The following is a 19,910-nucleotide window of genomic DNA, read 5'->3' as shown; positions in this document are numbered from 1 at the left end:
AAATTCCAAGCATATTTGTGGTTCACTATTCACAACTTCAACTTTTGACCTTTTTTTTTCTGTGGAACCTATCCACAGTTATCTGCTGAAAATTTACGTTTTTCATGATCTTTCTGAAATGCTCTAAGACGCCATGAGATAGGGTCAACACTGGCGGTTTCTGGCATATGTGATGTATGTGGCCGCAACGCGCTGCCCCCAAAATAAAATTGGACATGAATCGGTTTGCCATTTGCATCATGAGATGTAAATCACTGCCGTCTGTATGGGGAATCTTTAAGTCTTGCTAGCAGTTTAAAAACTGCATACTCTAAATTTAATATAGGCAATTAGGCCCATATTTTTTGAGGGAGGCTTCAAAATCATTGAATTAACACGAAGCTACTGCGAGCTTGTAACAAGCTCGGTTCTTCAAACGCATCAACTTGGCCAATTAGGAACCAGCCGAGACAACTTAATGATTATAAGTTGGTACGACAAACTAACACTCCAGAACTTCATGATGGCCACGTGTTCTGCCATCATTTTTGTAGAGTGATACTTCTGGGTCCTGGTTTCAGGAGAGGAAAATCCAAGGCCATATGACCTCTGGTTTGTTTACAGACCTGATTAAAAAATTGGAACGTGTTTGTTTTGCTGAGTCCGAGGGCCGTCAGGGTCATCCGAGGGTGTAGCTTAAAGGCTCTGCCTCTCCTACAAACAGACCCAAAACTTGACTTTTGGCAGTTGAGCGCAGGACATCATGTTGGCAAGGAGCTGCATTTTGTTGATTCTGCTGTTTGGCATTGCTGCAGCTGCAGGTACAGTATTTAACAAAGCAAACTGAAATGTAACAATAGTATTGGAATTACAGTTGTCATTTATATGGACACAACGCCATCATTTCCGACTTGTTCACGCTCAGCTAGCATGTTAATAATGCAAGGCACTGAGTGATCTTTTTCAAACCTCAACACAAGCCCAAACATGCTTCACTACAGAAAGTTTGCGCCATCATTTTTGACTCTACGTGTACTCTGTGCGTCTGACGTCAGTGTTTGTGGAAAAGCGGGAGGCCGACGCTGTGCTGAGCCGATGGCGACGCGCAAACTCTGGATTCTTGGAGGAACTCAAGCAAGGCAACCTGGAAAGGGAATGCCGCGAGGAGATCTGCGACTACGAAGAGGCCAGAGAGGTGTTCGAGGACGACACCCAGACGGTCAGCCAACTGCCTTTTGACCTTCCGTCGGTGGTTTACATCAGTTTCCCAACATTTAATGAGGCTTGGCACATACAGTGGTACCTTGTAGGCCCCAATGTAACCAATTTTCAAGTTATGATCCGTCGCTTTGTGTCGCGAATACGATTTCAATTACACGTGAGCTTCAGCTACGCTACTGCTTGAGTGAAGTGAGAGGAAAAAAAGAAGAGTGACACTCGTCGATGCACTTTCAGCCATTTATTAAACGAGACAAACAGTCAAACACGCAAATGGGTCATTTTGATATAATATGATCAATAATGGTGGACACCATTGCTTTTATGCCACCTTGGTTTTATACGGGTAAATGTCTCCTTTGCTGAAACAGCCACATTTACCATAAAGTCCTATTTTCAAAATGTCATTGATGATTTAACATTTTAGCCATTCATAGTAAAAGCAATCCTTATTGACAGAGGAAATGCTGGTGGCCCACTGAAATGCACTTTTTGCATAATGGTAAAGACAAAACGCGCATAATGATAAAGATGAGTTTGTGTTACTTTTTAGGGCAGAGGAAATTAGATAATAGGTGAACAATCCTGTATAGCTAAAAATGTAATCAGCATTTTCTGAAAACGTTGCAAATGATTCAACTTCATATCAGACAACTAACGGTAGAGACATTTTAGCATGAAAAGTTTGATTCAATGATTAGAAACATAGACGGGTATATAAAATGAGGCTTTAAAATCGTGAAAAATCAAGCCATTCTCTCCCCTCTCAAATGTTGTGGGGGTTTCCGCTGAAAGTGTTGAAACTACGCCCCCCTCAACTGTGAATCAAATACCACTACGACCTGGACTGTACAGGGTCTGTACAGTGAAACTGTATAATTTCTTGCAGCACACCAGAAGCTCTCTAAAGCCACGTTTGTGTGTCTGGGAGTCACTAGTCTATATGACTATAATTTGTACTAAGATTGTTGATTGTTGACAAACACATTTTTGTTGTTTTTTGCTTCCACAGAGGCAATTTTGGCAGACATATGACCGTAAGTCAGGATTAATTTCAATGACCAATTTCTGTTCCTGTTTTTTTGTCTGACTTTTGCTGCCGTTCTGAATTATTGTGGTGTCAGGTCAGGACCCCTGCAGAGTCAACCCGTGTCATAACAACGGCGTGTGTGTCACCGTTGAAAACGGCTTCCAGTGTCAATGTGCCGAAGGCTTTGAGGGACGCTTCTGTCAGATGGGTACTGCAGTAAAATAACAACTCAATGACTCTGTATATGTGGTGATATCATCGCTCATTGTGCTGCCCCTTTCCCATCTTTTAGTGTTTGAAGACTCACTCAAGTGTATTTACCACAACGGCCAGTGTCAGCACTTTTGCGACGGCTCAGGGAAACGCCGCAAATGTTCCTGCGCTGACGGTTACATTCTGGGCGAGGATGGGCGACAGTGCATTGCTCAAGGTGGGATTCTTTTGGAATAACTTGAAATAGCACTTGCACGATGACTATGTGGGATTGAGTTAGTCCGCGAGATTGTATTTCTTTGTACGAGCTTCTCTTAAGCCAGGGGATCTGTTACACGGGAGACCTTTTTCCAAGGACACCTTCATAATCCTATCCATCCATCCATCCATCCATTTTCTGAGCCGCTTCTCCTCACTCGGGTCGCGGGCGTGCTGGAGCCTATCCCAGCTGTCATCGGGCAGGAGGCGGGGTACACCCTGAACTGGTTGCCAGCCATGTTTTTGGGACGTGGGAGGAAACCGGAGTGCCCGGAGAAAACCCACGCAGACACGGGGAGAACATGCAAACTCCACACAGGCGGGGCCGGGGATTGAACCCGGGTCCTCAGAACTGTGAGGCTGACGCTCTAACCAGTCGTCCACCGTGCCGCTTCATAATCCTAATGCCAATTAAAAACAACTACCATGTGCACACCTAAATCCCATGGGAATTTTGGGGGGAACATTTAAACATAAATATTCATGACCTATTTGATAGAAATGCTCTTAACCAAATTCAATTCAAAGTAAATGTAATACTGCATATACACATTATCATTAGCTGACATGCACTGCTTTCACTAACAACATGGTTGTGAACAGAGAGGAGCAACTTTACAAAAAAAGTACAGTCAGTGTTGACAATTTAGCCATTTGGTCACCATATTGAGCCGTTTTCCGACCGCTCTCGTCACTGATTTTCAAAAAAGCGACAAGTGAGTTTAATTCCAACTAAGAAACATTTTCACATTATTTTACATATCAGAATCAGAATCAGAATCATCTTTATTTGCCAAGTATGTCCAAAAACACACAAGGAATTTGTCTCCGGTAGTTGGAGCTGCTCTAGTACGACATCAGACAAGACGAGACAAGAGAGGAGCCTGTTGCAAGGTTATCATGGAGTCAGTGGCGCTGAACCTTGCCAAAGACATGCCAAAGACATTTATATGTTGCAAAAGCAGTCATTCATCCACATGTAGTAAACTTCACAAGCCACAAACGTTTTTCAGAGGTCACCTTGCCTCACCTGCAGAGCTCCACCTGAGAGAAGACTGAGCAAGAAGCAAATGCTGCACGCATGCAAGGATGTCAGATTTTTATGATGCAGTATGTCACAATCATGTCAGAGCTTTTAATCGGCCCAAAGCTAAGGCAGGAACGTATAATTTGGTATGTTTGTTTTATTAATAGCTCTGTCCCCATATGTTGGTATGATAGGACATATTTAACATGATTTTACAGACCACCAAGTTATGGCGCATGGACCCCGGGATCCAATAGTTAGTCATGGAACTTCAGCCCATAAACATGCTTTTCTGTCTTTCAGTGGAATTTCCATGTGGTCAACTGGCTCCAACCAATCAGAGTCTGATGGATCAGACGAGGCTTGTTGGAGCCAATCATTGTCCCAAAGGGGAGTGTCCCTGGCAGGTAGACGCTCTGATCATGAAGCATGAGTGACAAACTGTAATGCTGTATAAGTGTCATCATAAACTGCTTGTAAATTGTCATTTGGGACTCGGGTCCAAACCAAAACAGAAATCGATACGCATTTTGCTGGTTCATTCACACTGAGACAGTTCTATGGTACCATGCTTCAGTGCGATTACAAGCACACATTGAGGTTCTCGCATGTTTACCTCTGCTATCACTTCATGATACACGACGGCATTACTTGCCAGCAATCACAGGACACATAACGATAACGATTTTTTATTTTTCCTATCAGGTTCTGATTCAGTTGAACGGAGCCAGTCACTGTGGGGGCACTCTGATCCATCCAGACCAAGTCCTTACTGCAGCTCACTGTGTCCACGCAATCAACCCGGACAAACTTACTGTCGTGGCAGGTAGGCACATGCTTAGTGTCAAACCAATGATGTCTGTTCCTCTTTTCTTCTCTTTATCCTTCTTACCTCTTTATCTCAACTTGCTTACGCTGTTCATGTCATATGTTACGAACCTGCTTCTCTTTGTGTTCCTCTCGCTCCCCTGTGGTTGCTCCTCCCGGCACCATTGCACCTCCACATTCATGTGCATGTTATTGGTGGCAGTGACGCCATGGACGGTGGTGTTGGGAGCGAACCAGTACCTGTCATTGGGGGACTATTACTGTTGTTGATATGGCTTTTTTTGTTCCCATTGTTCTCTCATCCCTCCCCCAGTCGCTCAACTCTTCGATAGATTTTCTCTCTGTATCTACCCTTTGTCCCTCAGCTCTGTCTCTCCATCTCAACCCAACCAGTCGACCCAAAGAGCCAAGTTTATGTTTCAGGTTTCTTCTTTCTGTTATGTTAGAGGAAAAATCCTTGCCTCTCATACCAACAGTGGTAGCTGGTCTATAGAGGGCACAAGGGTGCCGCCCCCAACGCTGCTGAGTCAAAAGTTAGAGCTCTCAATGCCATGAGGCACATTAGGCCGCAACTGCAGTTTCTGGAATTTTTGACAGGAGTAGGGAATTGACCTACTGCCCAACCTCAGCATCTGGTATTCCGAGGTAGTCTCCCATCCAAGTACTAAGCAGGACTGACCCTGCTTAGCTTCTGAGATCAGACAAGGTCTGGCAGCATGTGAGGATTGGGCCGCTGAATCGAACCTGGAATAATGAAAATGAAAATAAAATATAATATTACGAGCAGGATAGTAGCTTGTATAGCTAATGATGATCGGTTTAGGGTGCATCGATCGTTTCGCATTGACTCTCGTTAAATGTTTTACATGCGCGGTCGGTCCTTGTGCAATACAAAAGATGCGAAGGGAGGGCGTTGAATTCTAGCTCCCATTAGCCTATAAACCCTCCCATCTGCATAAAATGGAGCTGAGTCAGTGCACGCCATTTCTGTTCCCATTCTCGGGCGATCAGGCAGCCAGTCTACAGATGTCGAAAAATGACAGGACTCAGAGAGTCTTGACATTGACATATAGCATACAGAAAGTACAGTTTTTTTCTATTATAAGTAATAATAATCATAGAATGATGATGTTACTTGTTAATGATGTTCTGTTTCTCTATCTGTCCATCTACCTATCTATCCATCCAGCCAGCCACCTATCTTCATTTGTAGGACCCCTGTGAAAACTACACCAGCCACTACTGATCGCCAAGTACTAAGTGGGATAGATATTAAAAAATATATATTTGATGTTTCCAGGGGAACTTAACCTGGATGTGGACGAAGGCACGGAACAAAGAATCCCAGTTTCCACGGTGATTGTTCATGAGGATTACAATATAGCGACGGGAGACAGCGACATTGCGCTTCTGCGTCTGAGTGAAGGCGTGTCCTTAAGTAGCCATGCCCTACCAATCTGCCTGCCCACCAAAGACTTGGCAGAGCGTGAGCTGCTGCTGTTGCGCTACCACACTGTTTCCGGCTGGGGCAAGAGAACCAGCGGAGGAAACGACCACAGCACCGCATCCATGGGGGAGCGCACATCCCCCATCCTCCGCAAGATGTCTGTGCCCATCATCCAGAACTCCCAATGCTCCCTGAGATCCCGCTTCAACTTCACAGACAACATGCTGTGTGCCGGCTACCTGGAGGGTCAACAGGAGAGTTGCCGTGGAGACGACGGGAGCCCATTGACCACTCTCTATGGTTCCACCCACTTCCTTTCAGGCGTGGTGGGTTGGGGGCGGGGTTGCTCCATCCCAGGGTACTTTGGCGTTTACACCAAGGTGGCTAAATTCGTTGACTGGGTGGAGTCCAAGAACATAGCCTCAACCACAATGTCACCTGGCCTGCTGCAACAGAAAGTGGTTTAACATTCAAGATGAAAAACATTTTATTTGTACTTAATTGTATGTTGTCAAGAAATTAAAAGTTTCAGGTCTGAAATAAAAAAAAAAAAAAAAAACATCTATTTTCTATAGTGCATGTCCTCATTAGGGAGCAAAAATCCCAGGCCAATTGACCACCGGTTTGTTTACAGAGCTGATGGAAAAAAGGGGAACATGTTTGTTTTGCTGAGTCTGAGTGTCGTAAGAGTCATCGGGGGGGTGTAGCTTAAAGGCTCTGATTCACTGCAGCTGCAGGTACAGTATGTTTCTTTATTGTAAACTTGAATTTAATGGTATTACAGAAATAAGTTATCTTTATATGGATACAACGTCATCATTTCTTACTTGTTCCCACTTAGCTAACATGCTAATAATGCTAGGTAGTTAGCTTTTTCAAGCCTCAGCACAAGGCCAAACATACTCAACTATCCAGTCAGTTTGCGAACCATGATTTGACGATACGTGTTTGCTGTCAGTGTTTTTGGAGAACCAGAAGGCCAACGCTGTGCTGAGCCGATGGCGGCGCGCTAACTCTGGATTGTTGGAAGAACTCAAGCAAGGCAACCTGGAACGGGAATGCCGCAAGGAGATCTGCGACTACGAGGAGGCCAGAGAAGTCTTTGAAGATCCAGACAGTCAGCAAGTTGCCTTTTGACCTACAGTCAGCGGTTTATATCAGTGTTTCCCAACCTTCATTGAGACAAGGCACATACACACAAGGCACATACCTTGAGTGCCCCAATTAACCAGTTTTTATGCATAACGAACCATCCCGCGGTCGTTTTTTTGCTTTGTTTTGTGACAAAATTTTAATTACGAGCAAGCTTCAGTTAAAAAAAATGTGACAGTCACTGTCACTGTTTTTTTTTTTTTAACTAAACAAACTGTCAAATACAAAAATACAAAATGAAAAGTGAAGGGAAGATACCATTGTATTTTAGGTTTGAAAAATCTCATGGCACACCACTAAACAAAAAATGGCCAAAAAGGTGGATACACAGGCTAATTAGATGGATGGATGGATGGATGGATGGAAGGACGGATGAATAGAAAGATACTTTAATAATAATAATAATAGCAAATACAAAAGCAGGAGTGAAGGAAACTGTACATCTAATCTAAGCAGGAAGAAAAAGGCAGAGATATAATGTGTTGCTTGTTTTTCTGTGAAAAGTTATAAATAACAAAAGTATATATAGAGCCATACAACTAGTGCAAAGGGAATCTCATTGTGACAGTGATACAGTATATAATTAAATATCGATGAATTATAAGGGCGCCACAGTGGACGACTGGTTAGCAAATCTGTCTCACAGTTCTGAGGACCCGGGTTCAAATCTGGTCTCACCTGTGTGGAGTTTGCATGTTCTCCCCGTGCCTGCGTGGGTTTTCTCCGGGCACTCCGGTTTCCTCCCACATCCCAAAAACATGCATGGTGGGTTAATTGACAACTCTAAATTGCCCGTAGGTGTGACTGTGAGTGCGAATGGTTGTTTGTTTACATGTGCCCTGCGATTGGCTGGCAACCAGTTCAGGGTGTACCCCGCCTCCTGCCCGATGATAGCTGGGATAGGCTCCAGCAAGCCCGCGACCCTAGTGAGGAGAAGCGGCTCAGAAAATGGATGGATGGATCTTTCTATTCATCAGTCTGCCCGTCCTTCCGTCCGTCCATCCATCGAGCCCGGTCCTCAGAACTGTGAGGCAGATGCGCTAACCAGTCGTCCACGTTGCCGCCGTTTTAGGAGTCATTCATGGGTTTATTTTGCTGTTGTTGAAAAGTAAAGCCTTTATGTTTTTTTTTGGGGGGGGGGGGGGGGGGGGGGGGTCAGCAATGGTTTTCACCTTGGAACTGTACCATGGATGCCATTTTTGCATGGTCTCTTCCTTATTGTTGAGTCATGAACATTGACCTTAACTGAGGCAAGTGAGGCCTGCAGTTCTTTAGAGTTCCTTTGTGACCTCCTGGATGAGTCGTCACTGAGCTCTTGGTGTAATTTTTGTAGGATGGCCACTCCTGGGAAGGTTCACCACTGTTCCATGTTTTCTCCATTAGTGGATAATGGCTCACTGTGGTTTGCTAGAGCATATGTTTTTGTTTACGGTTTACAGTATTTATAGAATTTCTTGACTTCTGGTTTTGACCAAGGGTGAGGCTGGGACGAATACGATAATGGACTATGTGCACAAGCCCTGCGACGCACTTTCACTCTCGCCGGTGATCATCAAGTTAGTATCCGGTTAACTTCCTGTGTGATTCACAATAGCTGGTCAATGGACGAACACAAATACTCGAGCGCTTCAACTGGCAGAACAAATTGTAACTATAATGTGTGAGACATACAATTAAGTTCCTTCTCTTCTGTACTCTTTGTACATAACGCTGCTTTCTTGGTTGTCTTGGTTATCAATCACACGGTCATTCACACCGTCACTGAGTGGGAATTGAACTATTGCTGCCTACATAGAAGTCAGATGAGTGAACCAGTACACTGTCGGCATCTCAGACCAAAATTCAGCAAGTTGAAAAACATATTGATAAAGTCACATCCTGACCTGCCAGCGCTTTTGATGTGTTGTACCACAAAATTCATCTTAGTCTCTTAGAGGTCCTCACCTACCCCGTCCTCCGCAGGAAGTGCGTGGCTTTCATCCAGAACTCTCAGTGCTCCCAGACAACCCGGTTTAACGTCACCGACAACATGAGTTGCAGTGGAGACGTCGGGAGCGTATTGACCATTCTCTGTGGTTCTACCCAATTCCTTTCAGGTGTGGTGGGTTGGACGCGGGGATGCTCCATCCCATGGTACTTTGGCGTTTACACCAATGTGGCCAAATTCGTTGACTGGGTGGAGTCCAAGAACCTGGTTTCAACCACGATGTCACCTAACATGTTGCGAACAAAAGTAGTTTAACAGTCAACATGAAAAACATTTCAATGATTTGTCCTTATATGTTGTCAAGATGAAAAGTTTGAGGTCTGAAATAAAAAATCCATTCATCCATTTTCTATTGTGCGTGTACTCCTTTAAAGAAGACATTTGGCATGTTTTCCTTTTCATCAGTCTTAGGAGAGTCAGATGCGTGTCCTTGGGGTGATGGTGAAGAGAGGTTTTGTTTTCCTTCATTTGGATGTTTGCATACAAAATGTCAGCAGAATGATTAGGATGTTCTGAATCAAGAAGTCACACAGACTGACTACATTGTATGTGTAGTGCCATATTATCTGGCAGCTATTCTCACTGTGGTGCAACAGGGCCTATACTATATTCTAAAATAAGGACCAGTCTCAAATGGTGTTCGGAGAAAAACAATGTGAAAAGAGAACCAGGGAGTTAGTAAGTGGACTCCAGCATTACTCCAGTAGTTTGGTGCCAAGTCATGCAATGTTCAGTCTAGAATGATTAGTCATGTGGCTGATGCTTCTGTTAAGCAAAGTTGTGCTGTTAACTGTTTTTTTTTTTTTGGTTGGGTTTTTTATTTTTTTTGGGGGGCGGGGGGGGTTACTTATCTTCTTTTGTCTTTGTGTGTGTTTTTGCAGACTAAATGCACTTTGATTCAATTCTGCTGCTTTGATTCGATTCTGCTGTCCTTTATGTTTGTGTTGTTTGGCCAGAACATTTAGAATACAGTTAGCTCATCAGCATACTAGCTGCCAAATCCATGTCACGTCGTAGCAAAAGACAACGTTTTATTGTTTGAACACATTGTTATTATTACAGTGGCTAACTTGTGGTTATTCTTGTACGACAGTTGAAATCTTACTTGAAACATTGGCTGTACAGTTAAGATGTTTTAGCAGATAAAAATCACGGGGTAAGTTAACTAGGTTCAGTCAGTCCTCTTTTTGCTGGCACGTAAGTGGCCTGTTCTCTTATGAGCCGAATATGACGTTTTAAAAATGTTTTTGTCAAGTTTTAAAATGAGATCTTTGATGTTTCTTTCGGCAGCACCGGGGCCTAGATCAAACTCAAAGCCATTCACGTCTTGTGTGCATGTCCTCCTCTTGCTCATGTGGGATTTTCCTCCTGCATTCCAAAAACAGATTTATTGAAGACTCTCGATTGCCCATAGGTATCAATGTGACTGCGAATATTTGACTATGCCATGTTTACGCCCCGCCATGATTGTCTGGGGACAAGTTCAGGGTGTAACCTGCCTCTCGCTCAGAGTCAGCTGGGATAGGCACCAGCTCACCTGCAACCCTAAAAGACTTCTGTGACCTGAAGATTTTCAACGCTCTCTGACCTTGAGAATAACCGGTCAATTTAATTTCTTGTTTTATTATGTTAACTTAATCCCTCCACCCTTAATATTTTTATTTTAGTTGTTCCCTTTTGGTTTATTGATTTCATATTAATCTGTGTTTTCAAAATGCCGAGTTCATGTTCTCTTCCTGTATGCCATTGTTTTATAAAAAAAAAATTATTTGGAGTCCTAACATTGAAAACATTTCTTTTGCAGACTAAGTCTCAGATCTCAACATGTGGTAGTTGTACAGAATGTGAAACATTTAGACAACGCAGTCCCCTCCCATCCAGACGGGTCCACTTGAACACGTTAACACCCCTTCCACCCCCACAGAGGACATTGGCCTCCCCCTTCCTGTGCCTCGCTGTGTATACAGACTTCATATCATCCCCACGCCACTAAAAGCTTCTTCTTGGTTTACCACTGGACGCCATGTTTTGTTTTGGCGGCTTGTCGCTTGGCGTGCTGTTTTTCCGCCTGGCCACCGCTCACGGTACGTTCGATGACAAAGGGCGAAGGATAGAAAGGGGAAGGCGGTGGTGATGGGGACGCCTTTGTGTGTTTAGAATGTGTGTATCTTTAGTATGTGGACTGTGACATCAGTACACCTGATATACATTCTATCACCTGATTGGACAAAAAAAAAATTCTCAAAACTCTTTCTGTAAATCTGTGCATCATTTCTTCTTTACATTAGTTTTTAATCGGCAATTACAAAATAAACAAAAAACCTGACTGATTATTTTATTTATCTATTTATTTTAATCTATCATAAAAAAAACTAAACTAAAGAATGCCTGATTTTTTTATGTTTCAATTTTAGGCTCAGATCAAAAGTACAAAATGGAGAAACAAGGCACAGGACTGAATTTGATTTTGCTCAGGTGGCGGCAGCACTGCGGACTAGTAGTTAGCACTTCCGCCTCATAGTTCTGAAGTTGTGGTTTCGAATCCGTGCTCTGGCCTAACTGTGCATAGTTTGCCTGGTCTCCGAATGCTTGCATGGGTTTTCTCCGGGTACTCCGGCTTCCTCCCACATTCCAAAAACATGCATATTAGCTTTTTTGAAGACTCAAAATTGTCCTTTGGTGCGAATGTTAGTGTAAATGGTTGTCAGTATATGTCTTGCGATTTTCTAGTGACGTATGTACGTCGCCTCTCACCCGAAGGCAGCCAGGAAAGGCTCCAGCTCACCCACAAATCTAATTAGAATAAGTGCTATAAAAATGGATGGATGCATTGATGCATGGTCAGGTTTCCATGAACCGGAAGTTTTGGTAAGGAGCTTTAGTAAAGCTATGTTAGCTTGTTAGCTGCCACAATCAGTCAGTATCACGACTACCATCCATCAAATGACGCATCAACCATATTATAACATGAACAATGACTGTACTGTTTCGAGGAACAAAAGGAGGAAGACATGACAATTGCTTTCACCACAGTTTATCTGTGGGATTGCATTGTTTTCAACTTATTCATGTCCAAGGAACAGCGTGTGGACGAGTAGATGGGGGGCTGAAATCACTTCAACAACAACGTTATTTTCATTGATACGCCAGGAACTGTGTGGCTATGTCTCTGGTCGCCAGAAAGTCAGTACAGTATGGTGCAAAAGGAAAAGCAAAAGCATGTACAGCAAAAGCGCATCTTCCATGTCAGGCATAATTCATGAAACCAATTACAATAACTAACTGTAATCGGGCTGATGGATCGTAAAGGATGGTAGTTGTGGCCTTAACGGATGCTAATGTAGCTTTACTAATGCTCCTGACCAGGGTTCGATATGTTTTTTAATCATCAGCCAATGAGTTACCAGCCAAGAAGAATTTCCACTAGCAAAATAGTTTTGGTGATGAAAATAACAGATTAAGAGTGCCGCCGAATTTATTGGATCATTTTATTAGAATTATTGGCATGAAAAAATATATATACACATAAAGTGCAAACATTTACTTTCTAGACATTTTAATTAATATGTTTTAACATTGACATAACATTCAACATGTTTGTGTGTAGGTGCTTTGGTTTTAGCTTGAGGTGTGTATTTTAGGTTCCCATACTGCCATAGTAAAAAACAATAATAATACGATAATTTCCAAGTTTGGGGTCTAACCATCGTTTAGTTAATTTTAAATATAAATAGATAAATGAATAAATAACCTTTTAAATGTACAGTTTTGTATTTTTGATCTTTCCCACCCTAAAATTTAATTCCTTACTATTTTCTTTATTTTCAATTGCCAATTGAGCATGGAAAGAATGAATGTTCAACGGATTGATGTACAATTCTTTTTTGATGATCTTCAGTTGTTTACCGCTTATCTCTCGCCGTCCTCAGTGTTCCTGGGCACCGAGGAGGCCAGTCAGGTGTTGATGCGGCCCAGACGAGCCAACAAATACTTTGAGGAGCTCAAGCAAGGCAACATGGAGCGCGAGTGTCAGGAGGAACGCTGCAGCTGGGAGGAGGCGCGAGAGATTTTTGAAGATGCAGCTCAAACTGTATACACAATTCCTGAAACACACGCTGACACTAACCCTAACCCACACTCCACATTGTTGTGCTTCCCGTCTTAACTTGAGGTAGGCTAGTTAGCTGCTTGCGATTGTTTGGTGACCAGTCCAGGTTTTACAGCTCCAGCTCAGCCCCTACCCTAATAAGGAGAAGCGCTATGGCGAACATTTGCGATACAGATATTTTTTTTTTTGAAAAGTTGTTTTGATAGTTTAAGAAGCCTATTTAAACATGGTGAACGTATTTCAACACAAAAATATTATGTTTAATGGACTACTGCAACATACTGTAGCAAGACCACGATAGGTGAACTGCGAAATGGTGGTGGGGATGGCTGTGTATCCAGTTAGTTCCTTTGCTTCTAGCCTAGCTAGAGGTTGGCTATTTGATAGCTCTCGTTTAACTACTTTATACCCAGTTCAGTAGATTTCAGGCCAAATTAGGTTAATGACATTTTTGGAAATTACCTTTACGCTAGCCTGAGGTAGACTAAAAATTTGCTCCTTCAGATTTTTAATACTCACCAATAATTTTTCAATAAACCTGATGAAATTTGGTGGTTATATTTGTAGCCTGAATACTGTACTGCTTCTTTTTGTCAGTACATTTACGTACATGTATCATCACAAAACCCAACTATGCATTCAATCATTTAAACCAGACTTTAAAAAATGCATATACACACCTTAATCTGACTTTAATCAATTTTTAAAATTTGGATGAATGCACCTAGATGATTGGAAACCAGATTTTTCCTCAAATGTATGCGCTGTACGAATCGAACCTTGGTGGCAGAAAGATGGCCAATGCTGACTTTACATTGATTCCCATGAGAAGAAGTGTAGGGACGGCGGTGGCGGGTGGCAGGTGGTGGGGGTGTTTGGACCAAAAGGGAACTAACTTAACGCTACATCAGCTAAAATAAGTAAATATTTTAAAGTAAGAGTCCTTCCGCGAATCGCGAAAAAAGTAATTGAAAGGGGGGTTTGTAATTCCATATCGATGCCAAAAGGTGGCGGCAAATCCCTTTAAACGAAGAACATCATATACCACCAACACCATGCATGTAGCATGTACACAATCATGAACCCATGTTACATTTATCACTGTATTAAGTAGTTAAATTATCCAACACACATAAAGCACCTTCACATATGGGTTATTGATAGTATCAGCTCGCATACTATTCTGACTAACACGCTAGCATCAACTGTTGTGACATCACACATGTGCAAAAAAATATGCACAAGTGCACTTTACACATCCATCCATCCATTTTCTGTACTGCTTATCCTCACTAGGGTCGTGGGCGTGCTGGAGCCTATCCCAGCTAACTTCGGGCGAGAGGCTGGGTACACCTTGAACTGGTCGTCAGCCAATCACAAGGCACATAGAAACAAACAGCCATTCGAACTCACATTCACACCTAATTTAGAGTCTTGAATTAACCTACCACGCATGTTTTTGGGCTGTGGGAGGAAACCGGAGTACCCGGAGAAAACCCACGCAGGCACAGGGAGAACATGCAAACTCCCCACAGGCGGGGCCAGGATTTGAATCCCGGTCCTCAGAACTGTGAGGCAGATCTGCTTACCAGTTGTTCAGCGTGCCGCCACACTTTACACAGATGGTATTAAAGTAATTTAAACCACCTGTCGGCATTTACACACGAGTAAATGTTTATTGAGGATAATTTTAACAGCAACGTCGACAAAACAGGCTATTAGTAGCTGCTTTGGGACGGAAGCAGAAACATACATTACTTTCAGTTTTACTTTGGACTGTTTACAAGATTCATTCAAAGACCACCAACAAAATAGAACATCTGAAGCCTAGACACACACAAAAAAACTATCAATTGTATTAATGATATTAAACCTAACAACACTAAGATTGCACCAGTTGTGATAAAGTAATACTTTTATTGCTTTGACCTGAACGTAAAAACAATAAATACATTTGATTTTCAGTGAATAACGGAAGATAGGTAAAAAAATAAATAAATCTGCCAATATGTGAATGCCGAACCACAACTATGCCGTCCGTGCCTTCGCTCTGGAAGAATAACATAGGTATTTTTTTAAAAAGTGGTGTTACGTTTGAAAAGTTTGAAATGATACTAAAGTTTTTGGGGATCATAGCTTGTGGTGTATTTATGATCTATACTCACTAACTGTCTCTCTCTCTCTCTCTCTCTCTGTATATATATATATATATATATATATATATATATATACTATAGTTCATTATTAACATTTTTGTTGAAACATCCTGTTTAGTGTATGTCTGTAACCCGATTAATATGTGCATTTAAATGTAGTCACGGTAAGCTACTAGTACTGCTATCTGTTGGTCCAGGTAGCATTAGCCTTTCTGCCCACTAAATTTGACTCGACTGGTAAACCAACATTTTCGTGAACTGCTTCACTTCATTCTTTAACTGATTTCATCCTGTTTTGAGTCTTTCTTGCTAATTTTCAGGACAAATTCTGGGCCACATATTTTGGTAAGAACTGTGATCGTGTGCATCATATTTGGTGATGTTTGGTTTTGTTTTTTTGATTCCAATATATGGTTGACCCACAGATGGTGACGCGTGTCTTTCGATGCCCTGCGCTCACAGAGGACGCTGTGAAGATGGGATTGGTCGCTACACTTGCTACTGTGATGATGGCTACCAGGGTTCCAATTGTGAAATTTGTATGGAGCCACTGTACCTGTGAATGTGTTCATTATATATCTGAAAAGGTTCCCCACCTTTGCGTGAGTCGTCTAGACGCTGCCCTGTTTCCTTCCAGCTATTCCTCAGCTCTGTGAGAACCAAAACGGAGGCTGTGATCACTTCTGCAAGGTGGAGCAAGGAAACCTAGAGTGCTCGTGTGCTGATGGATATTTCCTGGCTTCTGACGAAAAATCCTGTGAATCCAATGGTGAGCATGATTCCACATGGGCTACATTCTGTTGTTCTGTGCTTCTTCCTCACACCACCAAACTCTTGCAGAGCCCTTCAAATGTGGCGTGACAATCAGTGGCAAAACCAGAACCATTTTCAGGTACCAGCGCCCTAACACCACAGAGGGAAATGTCACTGGCTTCAACCAAACCCACGTTGAAGGCAATGACACCGCCGCTGTCAGTCTGCCAGAGAGCTCAGCTCCTGGCAACATCACCAGTGAACAAACGGTGCACGAATATGTGGAGGAGGAAGAACTCTACCCCGACGTAGCTGGAAAAACCCGCATCGTGAATGGGTCGAACTGTCCACCAGGAGATTGTCCATGGCAGGTGCAGACAATTGATCAACTCAGAAACCAAGGGCCTGATTTACTAAAGGTCTGCACATGAAAACTTGATTTCTCACACAAACAGACGTGGAAGCTAAACTACGAACTGGGCGCACCCAGGATCACGTTTGTAAAATGGGCAAAAATGGCCACATAGTTCATTTTGCATATTCTGGGAGGAGCAAATATATTCATTTAGCACACCCAATGTGATTAATTAAATCTGAGATCAAAATGATTTCTTAAAATAGCGGGTCTAAACTGCCACTGCCATCTGTAACCACGACTGTGGTTACTGTGGGGAGGAGGAGGAGTCAGTGTTCATTTTGACAGCAAATTTCGATTTAGTTTTAGTCGTCTTCTTGCGTGTGGGGCAACCAGATAACTATATTTCATCCAGGTGCAGCGGCCATTAGATCGTGTTTTCATCATGTAGTTTTAGTCCAAATCTTTTAACTAAAATGCAATTTAGTTGCAGTCATAATTTTGTCATCTAAATTGTTTTAGTCTAGTTTTAGATGACAAATAACCACAAGATTATAGTCAACGAAATAGTCTACGCATATTTATGCTGGTCATAATCTTGACACCAAGTATTTTTCTCGGTGCTACTTGGCGTAAAATGTATGGAACTATTGACCAAGATTAAATGAAAACCCCAATAATGTGTTAAAGCAACTTTAAGGTATGCAATTCACGCAGACACAGATCCAAATTATTTGGAACAAACAATTATTTACCTGTAAAACTGTGAAATAAGGAGTCTCGTTAGTGCAAAAATAAAAACATTTGCGTGTATAAGCTATAATGCCATCAGGTCTGCTCTTTCTACATCAGTGAAGCTCAAGTATTAAAAAGTGTGCCACTGTGATACAAACGTGCCTAATGAACTTTGATCTTTTGTTTATAATGGATAACTAAACAAACACACATTCTAACATCCATCCATCCATCCATTTTCTGAGCCGCTTCTCCTCACTAGGGTCGCGGGCGTGCTGGAGCCGATCCCAGCTGTCATCGGGCAGGAGGCGGGGTACACCCTGAACTGGAAAAATAAGAGTACTGGATCATTTCTGTTCATGTAAACATTTTTGAAATGGCAGCGACATAAGTTGTTGCGACTAATGGTCTATTCAGCAATGCAATTTTGGAGCTGCTAGAGGATGTAAGGGCTGACTACGCTCTCTCTTCTCCCCATTCACATTCAGGAGTCATTCCGTGTCACCTATGACAAAATTCATTTCAACCCAGCATCTGAGTCATTTCAGTGCGCCGTGGCAATTGGTGCTGGACTCTCCCAGAGCAGTTTTCGGGTGTGCTGTACCAAGTTTTAAACGCAGTGTTACGCAGGATGGGCAGATACATCCAATTCCCACACAAGCGGGATTTGTTACATTTCTTTTTTTTTTTTAAACTTGGCTTGTGTGTGGTTGCTGGTTTCCCCAAAATTATGGCAGCGATAGATTTCTTTTCTGTAACTCAGTTATGCTTGTTTGCCTCTTCCACTGACACTTCCAATTCCATCACTTCAAACTTCATTTTGCGCTAGTGGTGCTCTCCTAAATATTCTATTGTAAAAACCATCAGTTACCTACTGTAAAGCGCAAAACCCTCTTTTAAAGATGGCAGTCTTCACCCCTTTTAAACCTGTTGCCAAATATGAGTGCAATCTGTTAGAGTGAGTGAACATGCAATTTAATGTCCACTATTTGGGCGCTTAGTAAATCAGGTCCCGATGTTTCCACGCGATAGGCATGTCCATGTTGAAAGTAGCTCCATGGTGTGTCTTTTTTCCCCCTGTTTTGTCAATGCAGGCACTTCTCCTCGATGAGAATGACATAGGGTTTTGTGGCGGTACCATACTCAACGAATACATCATCTTAACGGCGGCACACTGCATGAACCACACATCTTTTATCTCTGTGAGGCTGGGTGGGTGCGACTGACCAATCAGTGTCTATCCTTGTGAAGTTTTAGTGATAAAATGTCACTGTTTCTGTCCATCTAGGTGAGTTTGACTTATTGGCGGATGAGGGGACTGAAGCCACTCACTATCTTGCGACCGCCCTAACTCACAAGCTGTATCGCCCAGACACTTTTCACAATGACATTGCCCTCCTCAAACTGGCCACGCCCATCAAGTTCTCCAGGTTCATCCTGCCAGCCTGCCTCCCTGAGCCGGATTTTGCTGAGAGGGTGAGTGCGTGCCTGTGTTTTGTTTTATGTACAGTATACAAGACTCCCAGGTTTTGGATATTTGGCTTTTTGGGTGAAATTACAGAATGAACCTAAAAGGCACTATAATCTTTACAGTTGACGTGTAAAATTTTGAATGCACGTCCAACTGTTCAATGTCGTCGTCCACTAGTGTCGGAGCGTTGGATCCCGGGCATCCACCTGAGATTCGGGGGGCATCAATTTTCCTTGACGAGCGTTAAGAGGGGACAAAAAACTCAACCCCACCCCCTGCCCCTGTCAGCGATTGTTTTTTCAGGGGGCACCACTGACATCCACTTCTATCCCTTTCTGTGACTCTTCCAATCTCTCTGTATCTCTAGTTTGACCCACTGATGACAGTCTTTGACACTCTAAACTCACCTGTAAAGGTGAACTTTATTTTAAGTTCCACCAGCAATTTCCCCCAAAAAGCCAAATATTGCTAACTTTTTTTGTGAGTAGTGTATGTAAATGCATGTTTGTTATCATTGGGTTTTAACATGTCCTTGCAGGTCCTTATGAAACAGCAAGACGGGATGGTTAGCGGTTTTGGCCGCCTTGGCGAAAATATGCCAACATCCAAAATTCTGCAGCGTCTCTCTGTACCCTATGTGCCCCAACAAACGTGTAAAGAATCTAGCATTTTCCGGATTTCTGCACACATGTTCTGCGCAGGCTATGACAAAAAAGCTAAGGATTCGTGCAGAGGAGACAGTGGTGGGCCACACGTTACAACATACAAAAACACCAATTTCATTACTGGTATTGTGAGCTGGGGCGAAGGCTGTGCCAAAGAAGGCAAGTACGGCGTCTACACTCAAGTATCCAAATTCACCAAATGGATCCGTTCGGCCATCAAGTTTCTGTTGGGCAAAGAGATGAGCGGGGGCAGGGTGAGGAGGCAAAGTGGACCAATCAAGAGGCTGTATTTATAAAACAACCACATCTTCTCGACAGACCGCTGAGACAAGTTGTGAAATTTGGCTGGATGAAAAAAAGCTTTTGAGTTTGTGCATTTTCCAAACCCCATAAATAAACACTACAACAGTGTGTGTGTGTGTGCATTAATAGTGTTTTTCCTTTTAGCAATATGAACTAAGGACACCCCAATGAAGAAGAATAGTATAGTGCTTACTTAGTTGGCACCAAGAGCAGCTACCTCTGTAA

General features: G+C 42.7%; 2 protein-coding genes across 2 annotated transcripts; both read left to right on the top strand.

Annotated features, from left to right (window-relative positions):
* The first annotated feature begins 645 nt into the window (after window positions 1-645).
* On the top strand, window positions 646-6,561 carry f7i (coagulation factor VIIi). Its single transcript, XM_061779996.1, has 8 exons — window positions 646-800; window positions 1,035-1,198; window positions 2,210-2,234; window positions 2,322-2,435; window positions 2,520-2,657; window positions 4,029-4,132; window positions 4,431-4,551; window positions 5,854-6,561. The coding sequence occupies exons 1-8, from the start codon at window positions 743-745 to the stop codon at window positions 6,465-6,467; spliced, it is 1,338 nt and encodes a 445-aa protein (XP_061635980.1). The 5' UTR covers window positions 646-742; the 3' UTR covers window positions 6,468-6,561.
* Window positions 6,562-11,064: 4,503 nt separating this feature from the next.
* On the top strand, window positions 11,065-19,793 carry f10 (coagulation factor X). Its single transcript, XM_061779951.1, has 9 exons — window positions 11,065-11,223; window positions 13,069-13,229; window positions 15,724-15,748; window positions 15,829-15,942; window positions 16,041-16,172; window positions 16,244-16,527; window positions 18,341-18,458; window positions 18,535-18,722; window positions 19,256-19,793. Exons 1-9 carry the CDS (start codon window positions 11,163-11,165, stop codon window positions 19,676-19,678), a joined length of 1,506 nt encoding a protein of 501 aa, XP_061635935.1. The 5' UTR covers window positions 11,065-11,162; the 3' UTR covers window positions 19,679-19,793.
* Window positions 19,794-19,910: the final 117 nt, after the last annotated feature.

Source organism: Phyllopteryx taeniolatus, chromosome 1 (assembly GCF_024500385.1).
Source record: "Phyllopteryx taeniolatus isolate TA_2022b chromosome 1, UOR_Ptae_1.2, whole genome shotgun sequence".
Lineage (NCBI taxonomy): Eukaryota > Metazoa > Chordata > Actinopteri > Syngnathiformes > Syngnathidae > Phyllopteryx > Phyllopteryx taeniolatus.
The sequence above is the reverse complement of the archived record's forward strand: the minus strand, read 5'-3'. Positions and strand labels throughout refer to the sequence as shown.